A 25689-nucleotide genomic window follows, 5' to 3' on the forward strand; every position below is an offset into this window, starting at 1 on the left:
GCGTCCCTCCCTCAGCCCCTCCTGTCCAGTCTGATGCAGCTCAGCCTTAAATTCTGCCTTTTAACAAAGTTTATAATGTTCAGTTTGTGTTGACATTGTGCAGAATGTGTCACTTTAATTCTGTGTTTTTTACTGAGGTTGTAGTTTGCAGAGGTCTTATACTGAACTACATTAGATTGAGGTGTTTCCAATTTTTTTTGTCCTCCCTATTTATTTAAATGAGGGGGGACAGAATAGTGGAAACAGCTGTCAGTAAAATGCAGTCCAGTTCAACAGCAGCACTATGAGCTCAATGCCAAACACAGAAGTGAATGAACACCTCTGTTACCATGACAACAAGAAACGCTGAGCATTATAGGCAGCAGGAGAGGAAACTGTATGCCACAACAGCTGGACTGGACATAACATGACATAACATAACATAACATGATGTGGTATAACATAACATAACATAACATAACATAACATAACATAACGTGACATGACATAACCTGACTTACCATAACAAGACATGCCCCGCGCATGACATGGGATGGTATGGTGTGACATAAGTTGACATAACATAATAACATTAAATAACATCACATTATATTTGTTTCCTTGTCAGTTATTTCTATGTAAGGGACTGGTGATTTTGCCGCCTTTGCAGGTGTTTCTTTGCTGTTTTGCACCCAACGCCGCTCACGTCCCGGGACACATGAGCTCTGAGACGTGACCTGACCATGCCACATGTTTTCTATCACAAGTGGCCTCAGTGGGATTACAGCCTCTGACCTGATCATATACAACCAAAACCAGTGCATACTGCTAATACTGATATCAAAGGTGTGTTAATCACACTTTAATGAATGTAGCATGTATTATTATTACATCCTAATGCTGCAGGACTGTGTGAGTGTGTGTGTACCCTGCTGAGTGTGTTACTGTGGGTGGCTGTGCTTGTGTCAGTGTGCACTGGAGATCAACATTAGTAGGGCATTTAATGATATTTCTTTGGAATTTTCAGTGAATTAGCAAATAAACCAGCCTAATAAAAAGCCTGATCCTGATCAGATGGGGGAGAGGGGCAGACCTTTGGTGCTGTTTGTCTGTTTCTAATCTGTTTCTGTCTGGTGTTTCTTTGCCTGCACAGCTCTATGACTCTCTGTAATACTGAAGGTTATTGGCCAACTTAAGACTTTTGTTTACAAAAAAAAAACAGTCACACTGTTGAGGATGATATTTTTAAAGTTATGAAACATGGCTTCAGGCAGTTCATTTCCAAAACAGATGTAGTTGCTCTTGAGAAGGAAGCTCTGTATTTTGGGGGAAAAAAGGGATATTGTTGTGGTTTAGTGAGCTCATCTCCGTGCTCACCTTCAGGGCACCGGGACAGTAGCTGTGTCGTTTCACAGGCCGGGGATTCTGGTCCCATGTCTGCAGCCACAGGCCCCAGACAGCCGCGCTGCCCCCACGACCCCGTGACGCTGTTGTCAGGTTGGTTTTATTTAGCCGGGGGAAGTCGCACGAACACGCTTGTTTTCATTTTCTGGTTTGTTTTCCTGTGCAACCACAGCTTTCTGCAGCTGGACACTCAAGGGTGAGGTGCCTTGCTCAAGAGCAGTTTGGCAGGAGTCGGTTGAGTCGGTTCATCTATATTCTTCCTGCCAGCTGAGAGAACATGAACCACCGGCTGTCCAACAGGGCTGCAGCTAATGATGTGTTCACTGCTGATTACTGTGTTGATTTTCTTTTTATATTTTTGATCAATTAATCATTTAGTTCAATAAAGTATCAAAAATAATGCCAAAGTCTCAGAGCCCAAAGTGATGTCTTCAAATTGCACCCTCCCCGCCCCAAAGTGTTAATTTTCTAATGAGATGAACGGAGAAAATTGATGAGAAGCTGGAAACAGTAAATATTTGTACCTCTTAATGGTTAGTGAGTTTGTCAGTGTTGCTTAATGTGCTGTATTTACACTGTTAATGCCACATGTAGCACAGTCAGACTGATAATCACTTTGTCAGTTTATCAGGCTGATACTGGCCTCTATCAGGTGTTGACCAGTTATGTCTTCCGCTGCTGTTATGATGGCGGTTCCTCCATGAACGCTAGCTGGAATATTTTATTCGTTGATTTAATGTCTCAGTTATGTTCATTGGAAATCGATTCTTCATTCATAAGCCTCGTGTAACCCAGACTTTGTCTACGACCCAACAGGTGGGAGGGGTTCACTCTCACCCACCAAAAACGATTTCATCAGTCTGGCTTTTGGAGAGTCTGCGTGTCCCATGTGGGGCTCAGTGTTTCAGACTAGAATCAAATTCCACAGGAAACGCTGGATCTGTGTGGATTTTAGTATAAAAATGCTCTGATTTAAATGTGTTGAGTGTTAAATATCCCTAATCTGATCCTAATGGAGAGATGCCAGCTCATGAGAAGCTCAGATATCTGGATGTCTTGCGCCTTTTGACTTCAAGGTGGCGCTGCACTCTTGTTTTCTCACGCGCAGGTTTGTGTTCCTGTGGAGCGCCACCATCGCGCCCTGTCGCTTTCCTCTCGGGAGGCAGCCGCTGCCCTGTTTACAGCGTCTCTGTGAAAGTAGGCTCGCCTCATGTGGTGTAAGCTGAGAGGTCAGGTCAGGCTCGCCATGGGCCTATTTTCTACCTCACAGTACAAAGCTCTGTTATCACGGTGCAGCAGGCAGGCAGCTGGTCTGACTCAGCAAATAAACTGCTTAACTCTTGCTGGACCGCAGAGCTGCTGCTGCTGGACGGAGGCAGCACCTCATACCAGGACCGGACTAAATCTGCACCCGCGCTGTTTGTTTATTAAATATTGGATAAATGTTCACTAGTGCCTCTTGTGATTTGATTTGTCATGATGAGGTGGTGCTGTGTCCCAGACTGTCCATAAGACAGAACTCACAAGAGACGGGTCTCTTCGCCTTACAGAGCAGCTATAATTAAAGTAATTTCATTTGTCTGGGTTTCAGTGGAAAGTTTAAAGCTGCCTACACATGATCAGCTGTAAAGCCGCCCTGCGCTGTATGGAAATTGGCCACACCAGTCACAAGCTGCTGTGTGTCATTGCATTATTTTACCTCATAATAGACTAATAGATCACTTTGTCAGTTTATCAGGCTGATACCGGCCTGTAGGGGAGACTGGGGTAAGATGAGCCATTTTTCATATTTAGGATCACTACATCAAGGCAATCATAGTTTTGTTGCTAACTAATATATCTGCATATATTTCAGGATGTTGTGCATCTCTTCAAACAAACAGAATGAGTGTAAACATGACTGTTTCCATAATATAGCATGTCCAAAAAAAGTGGTCTCGTGGCACAACTTACCCCGTGTATGGGGTAAGTTGAGCCAGGGAGCGGAGTTAAGCCGTATCCCTACTCCCCCCCCAACTTCCTCCCCACCTCCATCCCACCCCTCCCTCACCTTCTCCCTCCCTAAATAACAGTCACTTCTTCACATTCATTCATTTTTTTTATTAAACACAATTCAGCAGGTACAATAAACAGCTGTTTTAACATGCCTTAAAGTGCGCTTGGGAAGAGAACATTAACAGCTGTGTTTTTGGAAAGAAAACACTAGAACACTAGCTTCTTGGTGTCCTTGCTGACAGTAAGGTCAGTTATGAGCATATGAAAGTAACACATTTGGTGGCAACGGCCACCACTGGCCGTGGCCCCATGCCCCCATGCCCACCGGGTGCATGGGGGCATGGGGGAGGGTTAATATTTGTTTAATATTTTAGACATATAGGCTACAGCCAAAATACACTTACCCTATACACTTAATAAGTAATTGATATTTATTATTTTATTTATTATTTAATATTTAAGACATTTAGGCTACAGCCAAAATACACTTATTAAGTGTATGGGCCTCCGGCTCAACTTACCCCTGGCCAAATGGCTCAACTTACCCCATAGCTACCATTTTGACTTTTTTAGTCCCCACAGATAAAATGGTGCACTTTTATTCTAGGTTTATGACCTCATGTTGTAGCTCATAGATACCACAACTGATGTATAAAACAAATTTAAAATGATCTATTTTGGTCTTAACACAATTCTCATGAAACTGATGATGGACTAAATTCACTTTTAAGAGTAAAAAATGTTTTTTTGGAAATTAATGTCTAACCACTTTACCCATGTGGTTCTTACCTTCACAGACTCCATGAAATGATGCCTTCCTCCTAAACATTTGGTCACATGATCAATATTTTTTATCGTAGCAACAGGGGGTGGCTCAACTTACCCTTTGGCTCAACTTACCCCAGTCTCCCCTATCGGGTGTGTGTTATGATGGCGGTTCCTCCCTGAACACTGATACTAACAGCCTCAAAATCCTGACAAGAAATTTGTTTTTCTTGAGATATTTGTTGATTTTGTCACCCAACCCTGGCATATTAGCTATGTGAGTCAACGCTGACTCTGCGGGGATGTGATCATGCAAGGGCACCTTCACTGTCCCGACCTGGTGTTTCACAGACTGGAACCACTCAGTACTTTGGATTTTTGAATGTGAAACTGCTGCCACTTACTTAACGTTTCCTGTTGTGCTCTCTCACTGCAAAGCAAGATGTGCCCACGTCTGGCAGAGCAATGAATGCACGTGGGCGTGCGCGCGCACACACACACACACACACACACACACACACGTGGTTTATTGTGAAACAAGGCCAAACTCACATATGGTGCAGTGTGCAGGGGCCTCACAGCCTCTGCACAGACTCAGCTGTGCCCGTGGAGCCACCGAGGTGAAGCAGATTACAAAGGTTAAATGAAACGTGTTAAACATGTCGTCTGTCTCTCTCTCTCTGTCGTTTGATCCCCCAGCAGCTGTTTGATCTCCACTCCACAGGTTTGATCACACAAGAGCTGCTCCGTGCTGTGGAAGCGCCCTTGAGCAAGACACTGACCGCCTGCCTGCCTCAGTCTCAAGTTTATGGATCTGTGGCTCAGAGATATGCCATGGAACAGGAGGCTGAATATAACACATGGATCATTTGCAACAACTGATAAATGCCATTAAGAAGAAAAGAAAAGGAACCAACTGTTGCATGTAAAGCTTCACCTTTTGTAGTCGAAAATGCCTTTTATGATTTTTGAAAAAAAAAAAAAAAAGTTTATATAAATGATTACAGTTTAAAATATCTGTGCATCATCATCACCTAAAACGAAAGATATCCATGTGGAGAAAAAAAGATGGGATGTTTTGGGAAACTGAAAGCCAGAAACTGAGGAGAACCTTTAAACCGTAGCAGGAAAACTGGTGTGTGTAAACCTGAGATCACTTTAATCACCTCATTTTTTATTTATTTTTTTTTAATCTGTGTCTTTGTACCTGGAATATGGCGACATGAATGACAGTTTGGTAATCAGCTGTACCAACTGAACTGTAATCTGCCCTGCCCTGATTGTAATGCACTGCAAAAAGTCAAAATCTTACCAAGAGTATTTGTCTTATTTCAAGTAAAACTGTCTTATTTCTAGTCAAAATATCTCATTACACTTATTACAATAAGACATGATCACCTAAGAAATAACTTGTCTTTAGACAATTTTCACTTGTTTCAAGTGATCATGTCTTATTTTAAGTGTAATGAGATATTTTGACTAGAAATAAGACATTTTGACTTGAAATAAGACAAAAAAATCTTGGTAAGATTTGACTTTTTGCAGTGTGTGTGTGAATATAGTGGCTGAGTGCTGTAAATGTCCAACTTCTTTAAAAAAAAAACAACTGAAATAAATGTACTAAATGTTCAGCAGTGGTGTGAGCTGCTCTGCTCTCAGTCTGGTGACCTTCCTGTGTTCCAGGATCATCACAAGACTTCCATCAGAGCTGATTTGTGTTGTTTCCCTCTCTCCCTCTTTGTCTCTGCAAAAAGTCAAAATCTTACCAAGATTATTTGTCTTATTTCAAGTAAAAATGTCTTATTTCTAGTCAAAATATCTCATTACACTTAAAATAAGACATGATCACCTCAGAAGTAACTTGTCTTTAGAACTTTGGAACAAGCAAATTTTTACTTGTTCACTTGTGTCACAAGTAAAAATTTGCTTGTTCCATTGGCAGAATATGTTTCTTGTTTCTAGCAAATTTTAACTTGTTTCAAGTAAATTTTCACTTGAAACAGGTGAAAATTGTCTAAAATTGTCTATTTTGACTAGAAATAAGACATTTTGACTTGAAATAAGACAAATAATCTTGGTAAGATTTGACTTTTTTCAGTGCACTCAGCTCTTCTGTTCGGTGCCTCAGCCACTGGGAGCACAAGCCAGCACCTGTGGTTTGCTCCACTCTTACTGCACACGTCGCTGCATTCATTTCACTTTTTCTCACTCAAACAAAACTAAAATCAAACTCGCACAGACAGACAGAGAGAGCCTGGCAGGCAACCTCGGTAATGATCCTCTCATTTCAAAAACAAAGGCGGGCTGAGCGGCTCCACGTGGCCAACACGACGTTTTAAGAAAAGGCGGAAGCGGTCACGCAGTGTCATTTTATTACATCAATTAACAAGTCGACAATTCTTTTTTTCTTCATTTGAACAGATCAGAAAATATTCATCTTTTCCTGCGGGAATTTGGGGAGTTTTTTTGTACAAATGGCAGACACTCACTTGATTGTTTCTCTGGTTTCATCACAAACGATTGGCTTGACGAGTGGAGCACACAGAGGAGATGAGCATGTTGAGGCGGTTACACGTCGGAGGTGCGAATTCAAACATGTACATGGTGATGAGGACGTGATCGGTAGGCTCATAAAAATACTGGTTTGATTGGCAGCTAGATTCAAGTTTTGCCCATAAAGTGGACTGAACTGGAGAGTCGTGGTACACTGAAATGAGTGGACTGAGGAGAGAGAGAGAGAGGGAGAGAGAGAGAGAGAGAGAGGGAGAGAGAGGGAGAGAGAGAGAGGGAGAGGCTGTCCATGCCAGACGTTTTGTTGGAGTGTGTCTGAGGAAGTGGAGGAAACGTCTCTCATCCCTCTGTTTCCTCGTTGGCACCTTCCTTGGTGTTCCTGCTGGCACCAGCTGGAAGACAAACTTTGTGTTTTTGTGAGGAACCCAAGGTGTTTTCTGTTCTGTTTTTTTTTTGTTTTTTTTTAAAGGATCCATTCATGATAAAGGCTTTAGCTAATACACAATGACAGAACATGCGTCACTTTGCAAAATGTAAAGAATCTGCTGAGTGGTGACGGCGGCAGACATGCTCAGCGTGCCGCCGCTGACTCTCCAGCCGCTCCCAACACAAACAGGAGTTTGCTCTGATCGCAGACGGTGTGTGTGTGTGACCTCTGACCAGCGGAGCCAGCGGATGGCGCCGTGGCGTCTCCGGGTCGTGGTCGGAGAGCCACAGCGCCATCTGCGGGTTCCTGCCCGGGACAGGCCGCCATGTTGGTGGACGGACAACAAAAAGAGAAGAGTCGCAGGCTCTTCCTCCCCGACTCAACAAAACAAGCCTGCGGTTCACGATGGGCTGCCTTGCTGCGTCTGTTAAAGTGGTTCGATTTTATTTTTGGGCCAGCAAACACAACAACTTGTAGCTAAAAAATACTTTTCTACAAACATTTTAATTAGGCAGACATGATCTCATTGGTTGAGTTAAACCTCTGTGGGCGGAGCTACAGAGCCACAGCCTTTCACAGTCCAAACGGCAGGGGGTTTGGGTCGGGGCTCGGGTCGGATTTTGGGTTAGGGTGCCGGCTGATGTCTTGCCTGCTGGAGTGCATGGACAACAGGCTGATAAATTTGTCAGTCGGGAAGTGGTGAAACCGCAGCAGCACCACATGATGACGGCGGTGAGCAACATGGCCGCCGGGTGGATCTGGTCTATGAACGCCATGTGTCACAGATTAATTAATTAATTTATATTTTTCAGTAAATTACAATAGATATTTGTGGATTTCTTTCGTTACGGTCCAGGTTTTCCTGGTTGGCTAACGGCGCTCCAGAAACTGGGGTTTCTCTGGCTCCTCCCACTGAGGTTTAACCAGCCAATGAGATCATTTCTGACCCCAGAGCAGTTCTGTCTCTGAGAAATGATTCACGTGTTTATTTAAACTAAAACTCAGCGTTTTCAAACTATATTTTATAAAGGGGTGGAAGAGGAAATGAAGCCAGGTTTTGATGTCCCTCCTCCAACATGGCAGCAAGTCTCTTCTATCTGCTCATAAACCCCCCCCCCAAAAAAAAACAGCCTGCAACAGCCTGCTCCTCCGGCTCCTCCGGCCTGTTTGAGGAGGACGGGGATGGGAGGTGGTGTGTGTGTGGACGATGTGGCACATGTCTGATGAACGGACGAGCGCTCTGCCGATACGCCTCACCGGGGCGTGGAGGAAAGTTCTGGTGAGCGTACACCTGGAGAGCATCGCCTGTGGGTGTCATGTGATCAGTGAGCCGAGCGTCAGTCCCAAGCGAGTGCGCCAAAAGTCACGAGGCCCGCCGAGGCCACGGCGAGCGGATGACGCTCACGGCGGGACGCCACAGTCTCTCCTGCTTTTACTGCATCCCAGCAGGAGGACGGGGCGCCACAGTCACTCCATGATGTTTCGGTTGTAGTCGTAGGACAGCCGTCGCTTAGCGGCGGCGTTCTGACCGTGCTGATTGGCTGACGGGAGGCCAGGGGACAGGCGGCGATTGGTTGTCAAGGAGCTGGTCCTGCTTTCCTGGGAGGGACATGAGAAGAAGCGGCAGGTTAGATACAGATCAACAAATTACAGACCACCCCTCCATCGTAACAGTTCATCCAGTTTCATATTCAATGTTAAATCTGGTTTTCTTAAATGAAAAAACCTGTAGGCTGTGATAACTACACTTGTCTCCAATGCTAATCAACTTGTTTCTAGAATTTTCCTGAATGAAGTGTCATTTTCAGCAGGCACGGCCCCGACAGTCTGCAGCCTGTAGGGGGCGTGTGTTCAGTGGTGCACTGCAAAAACTCCAAATCTTACCAAGATTATTTGTCTTATTTCAAGTCAAAAATGTCTTATTCCTAGTCAAAATATCTCATTACACTTAAAATAAGACATGATCACCTCAGAAGTAACTTGTTTTTAGACAATTGTCTCTTGTTTCAAGTGAAAATTTGCTTGAAACAAGTGAAAATTTGCTTGTTTCATTGGCAAAATTTGTTTCTTGTTTCTAGCTAATTTTCCCTTATTTCAAATGAATTTTCACTTTTTCATTCATTCATTCATCTTCTAAACCGCTTATCCTCACTAGGGTCGCGGGGGGGTGCTGGAGCCTATCCCAGCGCTCATAGGGCGAAGGCAGTGAAACACCCTGGACAGGTCGCCAGTCCATCGCAGGGCTTTCACTTTTTCCACTGGCAAATTTTGCCAATGAAACAAGCAAATTTTCACTTGTTTAAAGTGAATTTTCACTTGAAACAAGTGAAAATTGTCTAAAAACAATTTACTTCTGAGGTGATCATGTCTTATTTTAAGTGTAATGAGATATTTTGACTAGAAATAAGACATTTTTGACTTGAAATACGACAAATAATCTTGGTAAGATTTTGCGTTTTTGCAGTGTGTGTGTGTGTGTGTGTGTGTGTGTCTGCAGCTGATCTCATGCTGCTGTTTCCTGTGCACGGCTCAGACGGTGTGATCGTGGCTGAACCCGAGCCGAGCCCCGGACTCTGCTCGTCCTCCATCGCCGGGTTACACTCACCGCCCGAAACAGCCGGCGTGCTGCCTTCAGGGTCAGCTTTGAAAAGCAAAACGCCTGTGTCGGTGAGCTGTCACGTATGACGGTGTGCTACTCTGCGCATTGTCTCCCCTTTCCTCCACTGTTCTCATGCCTACACGCATGACACCCAGCCACTTCCTGTTTACCACCCACACACCCCCGACATGCCTGGCGAGATCTGCACCCTGCGGCATGCACGCCTCCAGCTTCTTGCTGATTTTCTGGTGTTTTTTTTTTTTTTTTTTTTTTTGCTAATTTGCTAATCACCTTTTGGAAAGAAATGGGGCCAGTGTGTCTGGCTGATTTGAAAAGCCGAGTCATGTATAATTTAATGACGCAGGTCTGTCCAGCTGTGAGACAGGCCTGCCTTGTTATTACGCCTTGATCTTTGACTCCGGCTTCAATAGGGCTTTGACTGTAACAGCGGCCAAGTCATTTGAATGGAGCAGCGCTTTTCAAAGCTATCAGTCAAAGAACACAATCAGTTAATTTTACACGCTGTTATACCCAAGACTGTGTCCACAATTCAATTTAACAACCCTGAAGCTTCGCAAATTAAAGCTCAACAATTACCTAGGCACTGGGCCATTATTTCCTCTGTATGACATGAAGGGTAAAAAGTGAGTGTGTGTCTGTCTGCGTGAAAAATCCAATTTTTCTTTAATTTATTCTAACAATGAAATACAAGTAGTGCAGAACACAGCATGATGAAATGTGTCAGCAACTCGGGTCCAGCTCTGTTTTCACTTGCTGGGCTTTCAGGGGCTGCACGGCGGCTGAGGCAGAGTTACTGACCAGGTGAGCGGCGTCCAGGTGAAGGGTTTTCAGGAGCAGGTCACGAGACACACCGCTGGCTCGCTTATATCTCTGGCCAATCATCTTGTTCAAGTCATGGAAACTGTCCAGTAACCTGCAGCAACACAGAACAGACAGAGGAGTAAATACTCTGATGGACAAACGGGTGAACGTGTGTGTGTGTGTGTGTGTGTGTGTGTGTGTGTGCGCACACTCTTGTGACTGTGTGGAACACATGCATTAGGGTCAGGCTGTTATTCCAGTCTAGTCAGATATCAGCGTTGGCCAGTCATTTAGGTTCCATCCTGATCACAGTGACATAAACCTAGTCGGTAAAAAACCTGCAGTAACTTTTTGTTTTCTTTATTTCCTCCTCAGAGGCTGTGAGGATTTTAGTGTCACTTGATAAAGTACATGAAGTTTCTGTCTTGTCAAGAACAATACTGTGGGAGGAAATGGGGTCTGTTTTAATTTCTCGGTCATGAGACGGGTCGGATGTGGTGATACTGACTGTGAGCTGTTGGCAGCTTCAATACAAAAATACCAGTATCGGCCTTCAGAAACCCTCAGTCAGTGTGTGTATCAAAGGCCAACGATTATCCCTCAGCTAATAATAATCAGTCACATGACCCAGCCGTTCATCACAAAAGCATGTCACATGTGCATGTGGGGCACTGTTTACTTCCCCCTGTTTTTCCTGATTCTATGTATGTGCACATGTTCACACAGAGCTGAGGTGAATGTGTTTCCTTGTGATGTTTGATTATGTTTCATATCACGCGTGTCCAGCCTGTTTTCAGCACTTTCACAGGGAAACTAAAGGCCAGTTTCCATTTAAAGACGATAAAGTTCACAGCGTTATTCCATTCTAAAAAAAAAAAACATTGCTTGGTGCACAACATAAACCAATGTTGAACTGTGAATTCTCCAGCAGGAAAACACAAAATCCCTAAGTTGCTCACATCCATATGTGTGACTTAACACAGCCTCCTGTGGCCTTTCTCTGGCTTTCAGAGACTTGCAGGTCCTGACATTGACCACTAGGTGGTGGTGTTATAATTTCAGTCAGGGCCTTCCTCTGCTCCAGCAGCTGTCAGATGTCATTGATGGTGAACATGAAAAATACATTTTGTGAAGCTTCAATCTGCAGAACATAGAACAGACTGATGTCTGTGGTAGGCGGCTGGTTGGTGGATCAGCAGGCTCAGCAGATTGGGGTTAGCAGCCAATCAGCTTTAAACACAATGTCAGTATTGGTCCATTTTTAGTTGTACTGTCATTATTTGGCTGATTGTGGAGCTGGCACTTCTGTGTACTGTAAAATTAGCAACAGAGGAAAACCAACATGGTCTTTTATTTAAAAACAAAAATTACTCAATTATTTTCAGATGAGCCTAAAGTTTTGTGTTATGGCTCTTAGGAAAATACATATTGGTGTTGGTCATAAAAAAACAAAAATCCCAGTGAGGCATCCCGACTCTCTGGTTAAGTGGAACTGCACAATAAAAACTATTCAGCAGAGACCCTGATAATCAAGACGTGTTCACTCTGTCAGGGCACGGCTTTTATCCTCGGCTCCATTTGCAGCCGCTGAGAGAGACATGTGATCTCAGTCCATTAGAAGACACTCAGCTGTGTCAGTGTGTGCAGCGGCCTGCAGTGTGTGCAGTGTGTGCAGTGAGTCCAGTGAAGCAGAGCGAGCGGCTGCCACACCAGGGCCCAAACCCAGCACCACAGTGAAAAAAACACATCACACTTTTATTGTTCTCCGTCTCTGCTGAGCCATTAAAACCCTGCTGGACTATGAAACATAACTCAACCATAAGACGGCCCCCTGTTCTATTCTGTTCTATTCTAATCTGTTCTGTTCTGTTCTGTCCTCTTCTATACAGTTTCATTCCACGGCGCGCTCCTCTCCTCTGATCTGTTTCGTCGTATTGTGTTTCACTCTGCTCTCGTCTCCTCTGCTTTGATCTGTTCTGTTCTCATCCTGCTGATGGGTGAGCTTTCTCTCTCTGCTCTGCACCCTCCGCTCGGAGCCCTCCCTCTCTCCTCCCCCGCTCAGGCGTGCTCACCCCTGCTCCTGGCCGGCTCTGCTGCGGTGGCGGCTGCCTCGGAGGAGCTCGGTCAGAGTGGGAACAGCGTCGGCGTCGCAGGAGGGCGGGCCGGGCGGCGAGGGGAAGGCCTCCACGAACACAGCGCTCTGCGTGAGACAGACAGAGAGACAGACAGACAGACAGACAGAGAGAGAGACAGACACAGACACAGAGACAGACAGAGAGAGGGAGAGAGAGAGAGACAGGGTCCTCATCAGTTACAAGATGAGACAGGATGATGCGTTCACACGGTGTCTGGGAGACGGTAAACAGCAGCTGGCATCACGGCACAGGAAAAACAACAAACTGCATGACGAGCTGGCAGGACGGGGGAAAAAAAACAGTACAGGTCGATGGGTTGCTATGGTGATGATACATTGTTGGAAGAAAAAAATAAATTGTTCAAAATCATTTTGAGTTTGCTTTATTTAATTCTATTGAGTAATACTGGTAGTTCATATACACTACTCACAAAAAGTTAGGGATATTTGGCTTTTGGGTGAAATTTATGGAAAATGTAAAAAGTTCACGCTACAGTGATATTATATCATGAAAGTAGGGCATTTAAGTAGAAGCATGCACTGGTGATTTCCTCATCTCAAACAGTTTCTTGAAACAAAAGCCAACAACAGTGGTGGATATACCACAACAAAAAATGTCGGTGTCAATAACTTGTCATGTGCCCTTGAGCATCAATTACAGCTTGACAACGACGTCTCATGCTGTTCACAAGTCGACTTATTGTCTGCTGAGGCATGGCATCCCACTCTTCTTGAAGGGCGGCCCTCAGGACATTGAGGTTCTGGGGTACAGAGCTCCGAGCCTCTACACGGCGACTCAGCTGATCCCATAGGTTTTCTATGGGATTCAGGTCTGAGAAAGTGCAGGCCACTCCATTTGAGGTACCCCAGTCTCCAGCAGCCGTTCCCTAATGATACGACCTCGATGAGCTGGAGCATCAAACACCTGATGTGAATTTTGCCGTTAAGCTCCTTGTTAGAGAACAGCAACTTGTGCAAAAAGTACTGAAACATTGAACAGTTGGACATGTGCATTCAAAAGTTTACAGAAGGTCACATTAAGTTCACCTGGAAAGGTTAGAATGCATTTTAGGTTCATCCTGAAATTTCACCCGAAAGCCGAATATCCCTAACTTTTTGTGAGTAGTGTAGCTGTAGACTCAGTGTATTCACATAGACTCTCATAGCAAATGAAAGTTTATTTCTCCACAGGAAATACTGGTCGTATTATTCTGGGTGTTGTTGCACCTGCATTATCAGCTGCCCAAATATGTGAAGCTTTCTGTTTTTCTTATGTGCTGCGTGTCACGTGTGGACAGCAAAAAGTTCGAGTGTTTTAACTTTGGACGACATAATCCAGTCGAATCCAGACGATTCCAAAAGCAACGTTCTTACGGTTTTACGGTCATTTTTCCTGCGAGACTTCAAACAGCCAGACCAAAAGACCCGTCTGACAGCTGCACACACACGCGACATGTCGTCCTCATACAGAAGGCCGTCACACACAAGCATCTGTAATTACAGCGCCCCACTCAGGCCACTCACTGTCCGTGTGTCTCTGGGCTGGTCCAGAGCGGCATATCGCAAAATCCATCAGGGTGGATCGCCATGAGATTTGGAGACGATATGACTCACGATGCCTTGAGGATGAAACTTGGCAATTTTAGTGACGCCATGATCTTTCCTCTAGCGCCACCTGCAGGCCAAGCTGTTAACAGTGCACACTAATATCTCTAAAAAGCCTGACCGAGGCCCAGCGGGGCATCTGCGTTCAAAACACGGAGATGCAGGAACACGAAGAACATGCATCATCCTCATCCTCAGCTGTGTCAGGGAAATCTCCGTCCAGATCCACAGCTGCTGGATGGTGACAGCCCTGAGAGGTGAGCGCCTTTCAGACAGATGTTTCTTTAAAGGGACGCTGAGCTTTGGACGGGCACGGGTCAGACGGCCAGCAGCAGCTGAAAGTGCCTCCTGCATGACTCTGTTTTTCTCTGCGGGCCAAAAGACAAAGAGGTTCCCAGCGGACGCAGGAACAACGTGACCGTGGGATGATGCCACAAGGAAGACAAATTCCAGCTGAACCCTTAACTAAATTGAATTTGTGGATAATGTGTGTTAAATAAGTGTGTATTTTTAGTGAAGTGGTCCTCTAACTTTTCCGCCCAGGAGCGGTGGCTGGCTCAGATTAATGTGAAGAGAGCTGCTCCACATTTATCAGTGGTATTGATCTGTGGTAGATGAGCCTTGTGAGCCTCGTGGTCCCGGCGGCTGGCCCTCCTCAACACATCCATTTCAGTCGTCGGCCGGGGGGAGAAGCAGGGAGAGGACGCCGCAGTCCCAGCAGCCAGAGTTAGCGGCCGCATTAGCTCGCAGACGCATTTGGCAAATGCTTTTATCCAAAGTGCATTACAGCACCGTGAATGCAAATATTTTATGGATTCCTTAATCCTGGGTATCTTCGTCGGAGCTGGAGCCAAAACCAACTTAGTCCAGTCTGAGTCAGCTCGTCCAACGGGGGTCGGGACCGAGTCAAACCACTCGAGCAGGATTCAGAGAGCAGAATTTATCTCCAAATTCAGATCATTCAGCTGCCAGCTGATCAATACACTGTAGAAGTCATTACACACGTTTCTGCCCGTCAAAGTCCTTTCAATTATTTGCAGAGCTGTGAAGAAAATAAACCAAACTTCAATGAAATGACCCACTTTTCAATATTTTTAGACGGGCAATATCTGACATCTTCCCACCTGTAATGACCCATACCGATGTGCATAATTTTTGTAAGAATTTTAATACAAATGCATGTGTAAAACGGGTCTATCTTAGGATCTTGATGATAACCTTTTTTAACAAAAGACCATCTTAGTTTTACTCTTTTGCAAATTTTAGCTGATTTATGTCACACGGTCCAAGAGAAAAGTGCCAACTTCACAAACAGCCGACTATTGACAGTAAAAACACTGCAGACACTGTGTTTTCAAGCTGATCTCAGCCTGTGGCGGTCGTCTAGTTTATCCCTAACAAGAAGATGTCAGAAAATTGGGCTTTAGACAGCAGTGCAGCCCTGCTTTCAGTAATTTGTCCAACAACCAGATCAGAAAATCAAAGAGAGTGGCTTTAACCCGCTGTTCTCTCAGTCCCCCCCTGCTTTCCCCACATGACTCCATGACGGAGAGCAAGGTACACACACACACACACACACACACACCTCCACATGAGCAGTCTGCCTCCAACAGTAGCTGCCCAAGGGCTCTGCTGATACTGCTGGCATTCAGGGTTTTCGATTTTCTGTCTGACTCTCAATATCAGTAATTGCAAAACAATTTGGTCTGACCCATCCCTGAAAAAAATTCTGCCCCAATCCAAACCCTGCTGGAGGGGTGCCGCTTTTTTTGCGGAAAAACAAACAACAACCTGAAATCATGAGTAATTTGCTGTCAAAAACCGAAAAAGGTCTGATATCAGTATTTGAACTGAAGGCTGATCCGAATCCAAACGAGTGAGGACTCCTCCTAAAACACATGAGCACCGTAATAAAAGAGCTCCTCTGTCCTGCGGCTGAGCGTGACACGGTCCAGCCTGGCAACTCGCTGGCGACAACGGAGTTTGATTGCAGAAAATATCTCATCACTGGTAAACATCGAGTTTTGGTGCCAGTCCCTCACAATTGAAGACGAGGCCTTCCTCCATGAGCTGCCGTTTTGCATCGACGCCCCACGATCATCCAGGCAGAAACCTCGTCGTAAAGGAGGACACACACTGACCTCGCCACAGGAGCAGCACATAGACAATTCATGCAAATCATGGAGGCAGCACAGCCGATAGTTCAAGAGAGACCGCTCTATGAGCCAGATACCAAAAAGAAATTTAAGAGACCGATAATATTAGAGACAGGAATCCTCTGTCCTCCTGCGGTGATGTGTTCAATGACCTCGCAGACCGCCGTCCTCCTGCGGCGATGCGTTCAATGACCTCACAGACCGCCGTCCTCCTGCGGCGATGCGTTTAATGACCTCAAAGACCGCCGTCCTCCTGCGGCGATGCGTTCAATGACCTCGCGGACCGCCGTCCTCCTGCGGCGATGCGTTTAATGACCTCAAAGACCGCCGTCCTCCTGCGGCGATGCGTTCAATGATCTCGCGGACCGCCGTCCTCCTGCGGCGATGCGTTTAATGACCTCAAAGACCGCCGTCCTCCTGCGGCGATGCGTTCAACGACCTCGCGGACCGCCGTCCTCCTGCGGCGATGCGTTCAATGACCTCAAAGACTGCCGTCCTCCTGCGGCGATGCGTTCATCGACTTCAAAGACCGCCGTCCTCCTGCGGCGATGCGTTCAATGACCTCGCAGACCGCCGTCCTCCTGCGGCGATGCGTTCAACGACCGACCTCGCGGACCGCCGTCCTCCTGCGGCGATGCGTTTAATGACCTCACAGACCGCCGCCGTCTACAACACCTCCTCCTCTCCTGCCTCTTTGTAGCAGCTCCATTATTGCGACCACTGCCGCCATGTCAGAAACTTTGGACTCTGTGCTGCCCTCTAGTGGATTTACTGCTGAACATCCACACCAACATAATGGACACATGGAAGCATGTAGCCAGAGACATTTTTTGTTTGAAATGGCCAAAATTATTTTTGTGGGTAAAGGGAGCATAAATGAGCCTTTAGAGCAATCATGGACACAGCTCAGTGTTCAGTAACTAGTCATATTTCTATGCCCATATGCTACTTCGATTTTAAAGTATAAAGTTTCACTCCTGTTCTTTTGAGATTCAGGAAATCACTAACAGAAGCAGACAAAACAGCAAAAATGTATATTACATCAGTGTGTCACAAAAGAACTGCTGCGATGCTTTGAAGTCGGCAGGGTGACGAGGCCGAGCACAGCGGCTCACAGTGGATTCTGCCCTCAATTTTTCATGAGCACCATCCTAAGGAGGCTGAGCACTAAAGTCTCACCGTACCAGATTCTGATTGGCCGAGAGCCTGTCTCTCCTCTCCTCCACGGCAGCGACTGGCCACCACTGTCCCGCTGCGTCCCGACCCTCGTCCCCTGAGTCCTGAGGAAAGGCCGTCCAAGTGTCTTCCGATTGGTGGAACGAGCTGTCCGTCCAGCCGGAGGTCCACTGGGCCGACTCCCCCGCGATGGCATGGTTTCCAAGTGCTGTTTCCACACGTGCCAATGCACACACACACACACACACACACACACACACACACACACACAGACAGAAACACAGTTAGCTGTTGCAGTGATGTGACTCTGTGCAGTGTGCACCAACTAGATGTGGTGCTATGAATAGCTGTCATGCTTCCAGCAGGCTCTGGCCTCATTCAGCTGACCTGGATGGAGCAGCTACACACAGGCCACCTCAGCCAGCTCCCTGTCAGCTGGGGACTCAGTCTGAGCTCCTCCAGCGTTACTGCCAGTCCTGAACCAGTTACACCCACCAGGACACTGAGCAGCCACTGCAACAAAACACTCACCTGCACTGCAAAAAGAAATCTCCACCTCAACCAGCCAACTCAGCTCATACTCACTGTTAAAATCTGATTTTTCTCAAAAGAAGAGAAAAAAAAAGATTATTTGTCTTATTTCAAGTCAAAATGTCTTATTTCTAGTCAAAATATCTCATTACACTTAAAATAAGACATGATCAGCTCAGAAATAGCTTGTCTTTCTGTTTCTTGTTTCTAGCAAATTTTAACTTGTTTCAAGTAAATTGTCACTTGAAACAGGTGAAAATTGTCTAAAGACAAGTTATTTCTGAGGTGATCATGTCTTATTTTAAGTGTAATGAGATATTTTGACTAGAAATAAGACATTTTTACTTGAAAGAAGACAAATACTCTTGGTACTCTTGGTAAATACTCTTTATTTTGACTTTTTGCAGTGCAGTGCTAATTTGTTTCGGTAATCGTCTTGAATTAACTGTCATTTGCTTGATCCTAGTGGCTGATCTGCCTTCTTCTGCCTTGTTTCAACACATTTATACTTCCCAAAATCAAGACAAACTGCATTGGACACAAATGGGATTATCTAATCTCAATCCACTGGAAGGAATAATTTGTCTCCTCTGCCCTGAATTTCTCAGATGACTCAGGATTTGAAGTGACAACCTTCTCATCTCAAGGCCACTTTTACCTTCCAGGCTGCTACTGCTGCTGCTCTCCCAGCATCAAAATGATTCATTCATTAATTGATAAATATGGGTCTTCATATATCTTATACCTATGAAGGGTACACACACACACACACACACACACACACACACAGCGCCCACTACCAGGGACAATGTTTTGAGCAACTTTTTAGGATGCCATTCCTGCCAAATTAAGTGTGGTAGGTAAGTTTCTTGTACATGTTGCCCAAAAAGCTGAGCACTGCCTTTAAGCAATGACACAGAAGTTGTTTGTTTCATTTCTGGCAATGCTGATAAGCAATAAAAAGAGAGAAAGAAAACAAAAAAAAGAATCCCACTCCCTGAATCTTGCAAAAAGATGCAGACATTTATTTGAGGGCATTTCGGCTGCGTCGCTTTAATCAGTTTTTCTCCTCTAGAAACAATCAATCAACCCAAAATGGAAAAAGCTCTAACAAAGGTTGATTGTGCCATGTCATGAAACACATAAGTGTGTGTCTTTTTGCAAGATTTAGTGACTCGTGAAGATTTAGTGAGAGTTTTGCTAGCTTTTGCTTTTTGGTAATTGATAGGGAAAAAAAGTGTGTGACTGGCCGCAGCACTCCTGTGCTGTATTCACACAGGCACACTGTGTTCCAGGGAAACATTTGAGACACTCGTGTGTCCCACTTTGCTGCCTGTTGCTGGGTGAGCTGCCTGCTCTATCAACACTTTGCATGTACAGCTTCAGCTGCACAGGCGCATTGTGGAAATGTGACTGATTTTTCTGTCTCACTTTGCTGCCTGCCACTGCTGAAGAGGCTCCTGCTGTGTAAGACACTGCAGCGTTTTTTTTTTTTTTTTATGTGTGTGTGTGTGTGTGTGTGTGTGTCTTTAAACACACCAGGACAGCTTGTTGCAAGAAAACAACTGTGTGAGTCTTATTTGTGTCTGGCTTTAATGTCTGTTGCAGCGTAGATATTGCCTAGCATTGCCGAGAGATTTGCATGATGCATCAGACAGTTCAGTAGTCTTTGTGTCTATGTGTGTGTGTGTGTGTGTGTGTGTGTGTGTGCCTTTTCTTTTAAACCCGTTGCCCCCATAACCTGAGACCAACAGGAGCTTACAGTCCCAAGCCCCTGTGCACTCCTCCTCCCTCCCCTTGCTTCCCTTTAACCCAGCTCTGAATGATTAATACCACAGAGAGAGAGAGAGAGAGAGAGAGAGAGAGGGAGAGAGAGAGAGGGAGAGAGGGAGAGAAAGGGAGAGAGGGGGGAAAAGCCTGGTTAGGAATCCAGGTCATTCCAGACTAGACCTGCTTCTCCACTCCGGGCCAAGTGGTGCTTATTAGGGCAAAGAGAACGACCGGGACACATTTACAACGAGATTATAATCCCTATCATTTAACTGTCAGGTCACATCACAGTGAGGGGACGCTCTGGTCCACAGTGACTCCCAGTGAATCAGCTGCACCGGCTGGGGGGTTCAGCGCCTCCGTCAGAGACGCTCGGACGGGACACACAGCTGTGCTCGGACACTGGCTGTTGGGAACGAGGGGAGCGAACGCGGGACTCTCCCGCCCCGGGACGGTCTGGGGACGCACTCAGCTCATGATGCTCAGGCTCTGCTGAGAAACGTCCCCTTGTTTTGAGCCCTGGCTTTGGCCTTGCTTGGCCCTGTAGCAGAAACCAGGCTTAGGTGATTTGCTTGAGAGAGGATCAGCAAACACTGGCCTGTGTGTAAGACGCAGAACAACACACACACTGCTGCTGCACACACAAACACAGCTGTGTTAAGTGGACTCATTTTATATGGACAACTCATTTTTTCACATTAATGTAATAATTTAGCTGCTATGCTTACCCAGAATGATTTCTACACTGCAAAAACTCAAAATCTTACCAAGATAATTTGTCTTATTTCAAGTCAAAAATGTCTTATTCCTAGTCAAAATATCTCATTACACTTAAAATAAGACACGATCACCTCAGAAGTAACTTGTTTTTAGACAATTGTCTCTCGTTTCAAGTGAAAATTTGCTTGTTTCATTGGCAAAATTTGTTTCTTGTTTCTAGCTAATTTTCACTTATTTCAAGTGAATTTTCACTTTTTCCACTGGCAAATTTTGCCAATGAAACAAGCAAATTATCACTCGTTTCAAGTGAATTTTCACTTGAAACAAGTGACAATTGTCTAAAAACAATTTACTTCTGAGGTGATCATGTCTTATTTTAAGTGTAATGAGATATTTTGACTTGAAATAAGACATTTTTGACTTGAAATAAGACAAATAATCTTGGTAAGATTTTGTGTTTTTGCAGTGTATTGACTCCAAGACTACTATTAATTCCTCTGTCTGCTTTGAGACAGTGTGTTATTTCTTTATACTCCAACTTTCTAAATATGGAAAAAAAAGTATACTAATATGCTCAGTGAGTGTACACATTCAAATTCTGTGTTATGTTACTCCAGTGCAACAATATACAAAAGGGTGATGTTTTGATATCTTTTTTTGTCAGAATCCTTAAAGGGCCCTGTGCTCGACTTCAGAATCCTTTTAGTGTCAGCCTCGTCAGATCTGCTGTCACATGTCTGCGGCGCACAAAAAGAAAAACTTACTAAAGCTCCCTGAGGGGGGGTGAGAGAGAGAGGGAGACAGAGAGTGATAGACAGGGAGACAGACAGACGGAGAGAGAGAGAGAGCGACAGGGAGGGGCAGACAGAGGCCAACACGGAGACAAACAACAGGAACAGCCGTCCAACTCACCAGCGCTCTCTCTGCTCCCACAAGGCACTGAGGCGGACATGGCGAATCCCTCGCTCCAGGCCGGCTCTCCCTCTGCCTGCATGAACACCCCAAACTCATCTTCCTCCTCCTCCTCCTCCTCGTCCTCCTCCTCCTCCTCCCTCTCCTGCTCCCCCAGCTCGGCGGCCACGGCGGAGCCCCTCTCCTCCTCGTCCTCCTCTGGCCTCGCCGGCTCTCTCTCTTCCCCTCTCTCCCCTTCTCCGGCTCGTTCTCCCTCGCTCGCCAGCTCCAGACGGGGCAGGCCGGTTGCCATGGCTCCCGGGGGGGTTGGAGAGGGGGCAGGATTAGCCGGGGAGGGCGCGCGGGAGGCAGAGGGATCAGAGCAGGCAACATTAGTAGCAACAGGGCTTGGCGAGAGGGGACGGCCGGCGCTTCCCTTCTGCTCCGCACGGGTGACATTTGGGGCGCTCACCTCCCTCCCCCCTCCTCCTCCCTTCATCCCTGTCTCCTCCACTAGCTGAGGCAAAGCACACGGTCCTCCTGCCCCCCATCCCGCTGCGGACTCCTGTGCCCCCCAGTCGTCGTTTGCGGGACAGCCTCCCTTCACCTGGCCCCTCTCTCTGTTTCCCTCCTGTCTGTCACCTCCGTCCGGCTCCTCCTCCTCTTCCTCGGCGTTACGCCGTCTTTCGTCATCACCTTTGTGCAGCTCTTCCCTCACGCCCTCCTCTCGCCCGACTGCCTCGCTTTCGCTCGCCTCTTTAGGCTTTCCTCTCTGCCCCTCAGCTAAATTCTCTTGCTCCAGCTCCTCGGCCCTGTTGTCCCCCGCCAGCTCATCCTCTGTCGCTTCATTTAGCTCAGCTCCGCCGCGCTCGCCCTCCTCTCTTCCCGACTTCTCTTTCTCCGAGGGCCCTCTTTCTGCCTCAGAGACGGAAACATTTCTGTGTCCAAGGCGTGGGGAAGTATTTCCTCTCTCCGCGTGCCTCTCCTGGTCGTCCTCTTTTAACACAACCGGGTTTTGTTGGGGCTCCTCATTGAGCCCTGTGTCCTCGGCTGAGGCTGCCGGGCTGTTTTCGGTGTTGAGTTCGCTCACAGGTTCATGCAGCTTCTCGATCACAGTGTTGTCCTTGCCTGAGTCTGTCTCGCACGCAGCTGCAGAGTTCGCCTCTTGTTGTTGATTCCCCTTGTTGCTGTCAAGTTCACCGTCATTATTGCTGTTCTCCTGCTTGGCCTCATGTTCTGCAGTGGAGGTGCTGCCCCCTGCAGGAGTGGCTGGCTCAGGGGTTTTGCGAGGGGAGCAGCAGTGAGACGTGACCAGGGACTCGGTCTGAGTCTCCTCTTGACCGTTCAGACTCACTGACTCTTGCTGTGAGTCTCTGTGAAGTACCACATGATCTACAAATCCGTTTACATCAGCCACTGTTGCGTCGCTGTGCTGCGGTACAGATTTTACGGCATCAAAATCTCTTTTATGTCTCAGTGTAAAATCATCAGTCATGACATCCCGCCCAAAGTGGCTATTAATACTGTCGTTATTTCCTGTGAGTATTTTCATAACCTCGGTTTGGGAGTTCGAGTCCTCCTCTCTCTCTGAATAGACGTCCTTGCTGCAGGAGGTTTCTGTCTCTCCGACCTCAGAGCCGCTGTGGGATTCCAGGTAAAATTGGTTTGATTCTAGGTCGCCGTTTGGCACGACCAAAGTGGAGCTGGGAGAATCTGACCGGGAGAGGCCACCCCTGTCCTCTTCCTCATCCGCCACCTTCTCTTGTTTCTCCTTCCTCGTCCCCTCCGCTTTATTGTTCAGTCTGTTCAGGATGAACTCGGCGTCTCTCGGCCCCTCGCCTCCCTCGTGCCCCTCCTGGCCTTCCCGTCTCTCGGCTCTCCTCCCGCACCGGGTGCAGGTCTTAGCCGGAGTGTTATGGCAGCATTTGGGGCTCCTGCTCCCTCCCGCTTTCTCCTGTCGACCTCGCCTGCTGTCCTGCTGGGGGCTGGGGGTCTGTTTACCGCCCTGGCTGTTGGCTAGAGAGCCTCCTTTGTCTCTCTCTTCCTGTCTTTCCTCAAGAATGATTTCTCCGGCCGCTTCCTCCCGGCTCCTGGGCCGCCTCTCCCTGCCGAGGCCTTCTCTCTCCTGGTTGCAGGACTTCCTCCACCTCCGGCCTGATCGCACTCTAGCCCGGTTTGCTCCGGCCTGCGCTGGTGGACTTGGCCCACCGCCTCCCCCTCCTGCCTTCCCTCTCAGCCAGCCACCGACCAGAGTGGAGGCTGCAGTGTGGGTCACGCCAGGACCCAAGCCCAGGGAGCTAGCGCCGGGCTTGGCTGTCGAGTACAGACAACTCCCTTTCTCGGTCCGAAGGAAAAGGCATTGCGTCTGCGTCTTGCCGCCCCCCTCCGAGGTCTTCAGAGTGGCCACCGTCACCAGCGCGCCGATACCGGCCTGCCTGGCGTCCAGCCCTAAGGGGAGCCCGTATCCCATGCGACCCCACTCCCCGGCAGGGTACACATCTGCCGGCCTGGGGCAGGAAGTCGAGCTGCCTCGGCTTGCGGGCGGCGTTGTGGGAGCTTGTCCTCCTCCCAGCAGGCTGCTGGCCTTGCGGCGGTTTTTGGAGCAGAGGGCCCAGGCTCGGAGCCCCCTGACGAGCGGCAGGTCGCCTAAGCCCAGCTCCAGCCGGGTGGGGAAGGGCAGAGAGCCCCTGGAGCACTTCTGGAGCATCTCCCTAGTGGAGCCCGACATGTTCAGGCACGGGTAGTTGTTGTTGTTATTCTGCTGAAGCATGGTGCTCGTTGTCGGCCTCATCTATGTTACATTGGCTTGTCCTCACTTATCCGTTATTAAAATGCAGCCTGTCTCATCGAAATGAAATCTCATTTGTGAGAGTGAGTACTGCAACTATCATGAGTCTATTACTGATTCAGCGTATGACAGCTCAAAGGTAAAAAGATTAGACTGTGGGAAAAAATAGACTGTTTTACTCAGCGTTACAAGAGAGAGCCGCCCCACTCTGAAGAATCTGCCACCGGTTTAATGTGTCAGTCTCACGAGGGTAAAAGTATGATGATTTGAAAAAAAGTATATGCATTGTGTTGATGCTGAAGCTGACCCACTGCGAGGACTTTCTTGCTGATCGGACGCTGAGCAGCTCATTGTGAAAAAGACAAAAAACATCTGAATTTGAAGAGGTGAGGGGGGGGGGGGGGGGGAAGAGTCTTTTTGTGACACAGAGTTGGAACTGTGCTTCCGTCTCCCCAATTAGCGCTGAACGTTCAGAGGCGCTCGCCGCACCGAAACGCCCAGGTCAGGAGTACAGCTGTCAGTGTTGATGATGAAGAGGATAATGAGAGGTTTGCTTCCTCCCAGACTGATTCTGAGTGACGACGCTGTCAACATGACTCTCCCACTGTCTTGGTAGCTTCACCGGCCTTCCTGTCGGCCGGCCTCCTGTCACCGTGAGGAGGCGAGCCGAACACTGACTCAGCTGCCACAAAACAACCTGCGGGGAGGGGAGGGGGTGGGGGGGACATGACAAGACAATAAGAGATTCAGAGTGGAGAATATGATGTGGCTCCTCGTCAGCAAAACATTGATTTTTTTTAATGGGATGCCTAATTGGAAAACAGAAGACCTATTATTTCTGTGTTCCGTACGGTGAAAATATTGAAAATCAAAGTGCAAAACACCACTTAATCCTTTGTTTAATCTGACATATTAATCAGACAGCAATTAGTGCAGATGTAGGGTACGTCTGACGGAAGGGCTCTTGGTTTTAGATGGTTGAAAAAAATAATAAAAAAAAACAAAACAGCAGAGGAATATTCAGCTTCGGATAATTCAAGACAAAGAAGTGATTATTTCATTCTGTTCGCTCTCAATCCCACGGAGGCGAATAAAACTAGAGCTCAGGGAGAGAGAGGAGCTCACTGGATACCAGCTCGTGTGTGTGTGGGGGCGTGAACATGTCAAAGGTCATCCATCTGAAACCAAGTAGCCCCTCTTTACACTGCTCCTACACAAACAGGCCATATTTTCAAATGTAAAAATAGGGAATTACTCCTCATCCGTCACTGTGCAAATGACATTAGTAACTGCATCAGCCATATGGACTCTATTTATCCCCAGATTCACTAGAAATAAAATAGAGGTGGCAACAAATCCATATGAATCCAGCCCTCATGCCTACACATCTTAAGGAATTCACCTAAACTGGCTCAC

The 25689-nt window shown here is 46.9% G+C and overlaps 1 protein-coding gene across 1 annotated transcript; it reads right to left on the reverse strand.

Annotated features, from left to right (window-relative positions):
* Positions 1–6496: 6496 nt before the first annotated feature.
* On the reverse strand, positions 6497–24919 carry LOC115369676 (sarcoplasmic reticulum histidine-rich calcium-binding protein). Its single transcript, XM_030066342.1, has 5 exons — positions 21507–24919; positions 17582–17781; positions 12575–12702; positions 10500–10614; positions 6497–8680 (listed from the first exon to the last, which is right to left on the reverse strand). The coding sequence occupies exons 1-5, from the start codon at positions 24274–24276 to the stop codon at positions 8549–8551; spliced, it is 3345 nt and encodes a 1114-aa protein (XP_029922202.1). The 5' UTR covers positions 24277–24919; the 3' UTR covers positions 6497–8548.
* Between the last annotated feature and the right edge of the window lie 770 nt (positions 24920–25689).

This window comes from Myripristis murdjan, chromosome 13, assembly GCF_902150065.1.
Source record: "Myripristis murdjan chromosome 13, fMyrMur1.1, whole genome shotgun sequence".
NCBI lineage: Eukaryota > Metazoa > Chordata > Actinopteri > Holocentriformes > Holocentridae > Myripristis > Myripristis murdjan.

Coding starts and splice junctions, on each gene's coding strand:
- LOC115369676 (XM_030066342.1), bottom strand. CDS start 24,276: ATGAGGCCGACAACGAGCACCATGCTTCAGCAGAATAACAACAACAAC. Junction 12,703..17,581: donor TCTCGGCCAATCAGAATCTG/GTACGGTGAGAC, acceptor TGTCTCACGCAG/AGCGCTGTGTTCGTGGAGGC. Junction 8,681..10,499: donor ACCTGGACGCCGCTCACCTG/GTCAGTAACTCT, acceptor TGTCCCTCCCAG/GAAAGCAGGACCAGCTCCTT.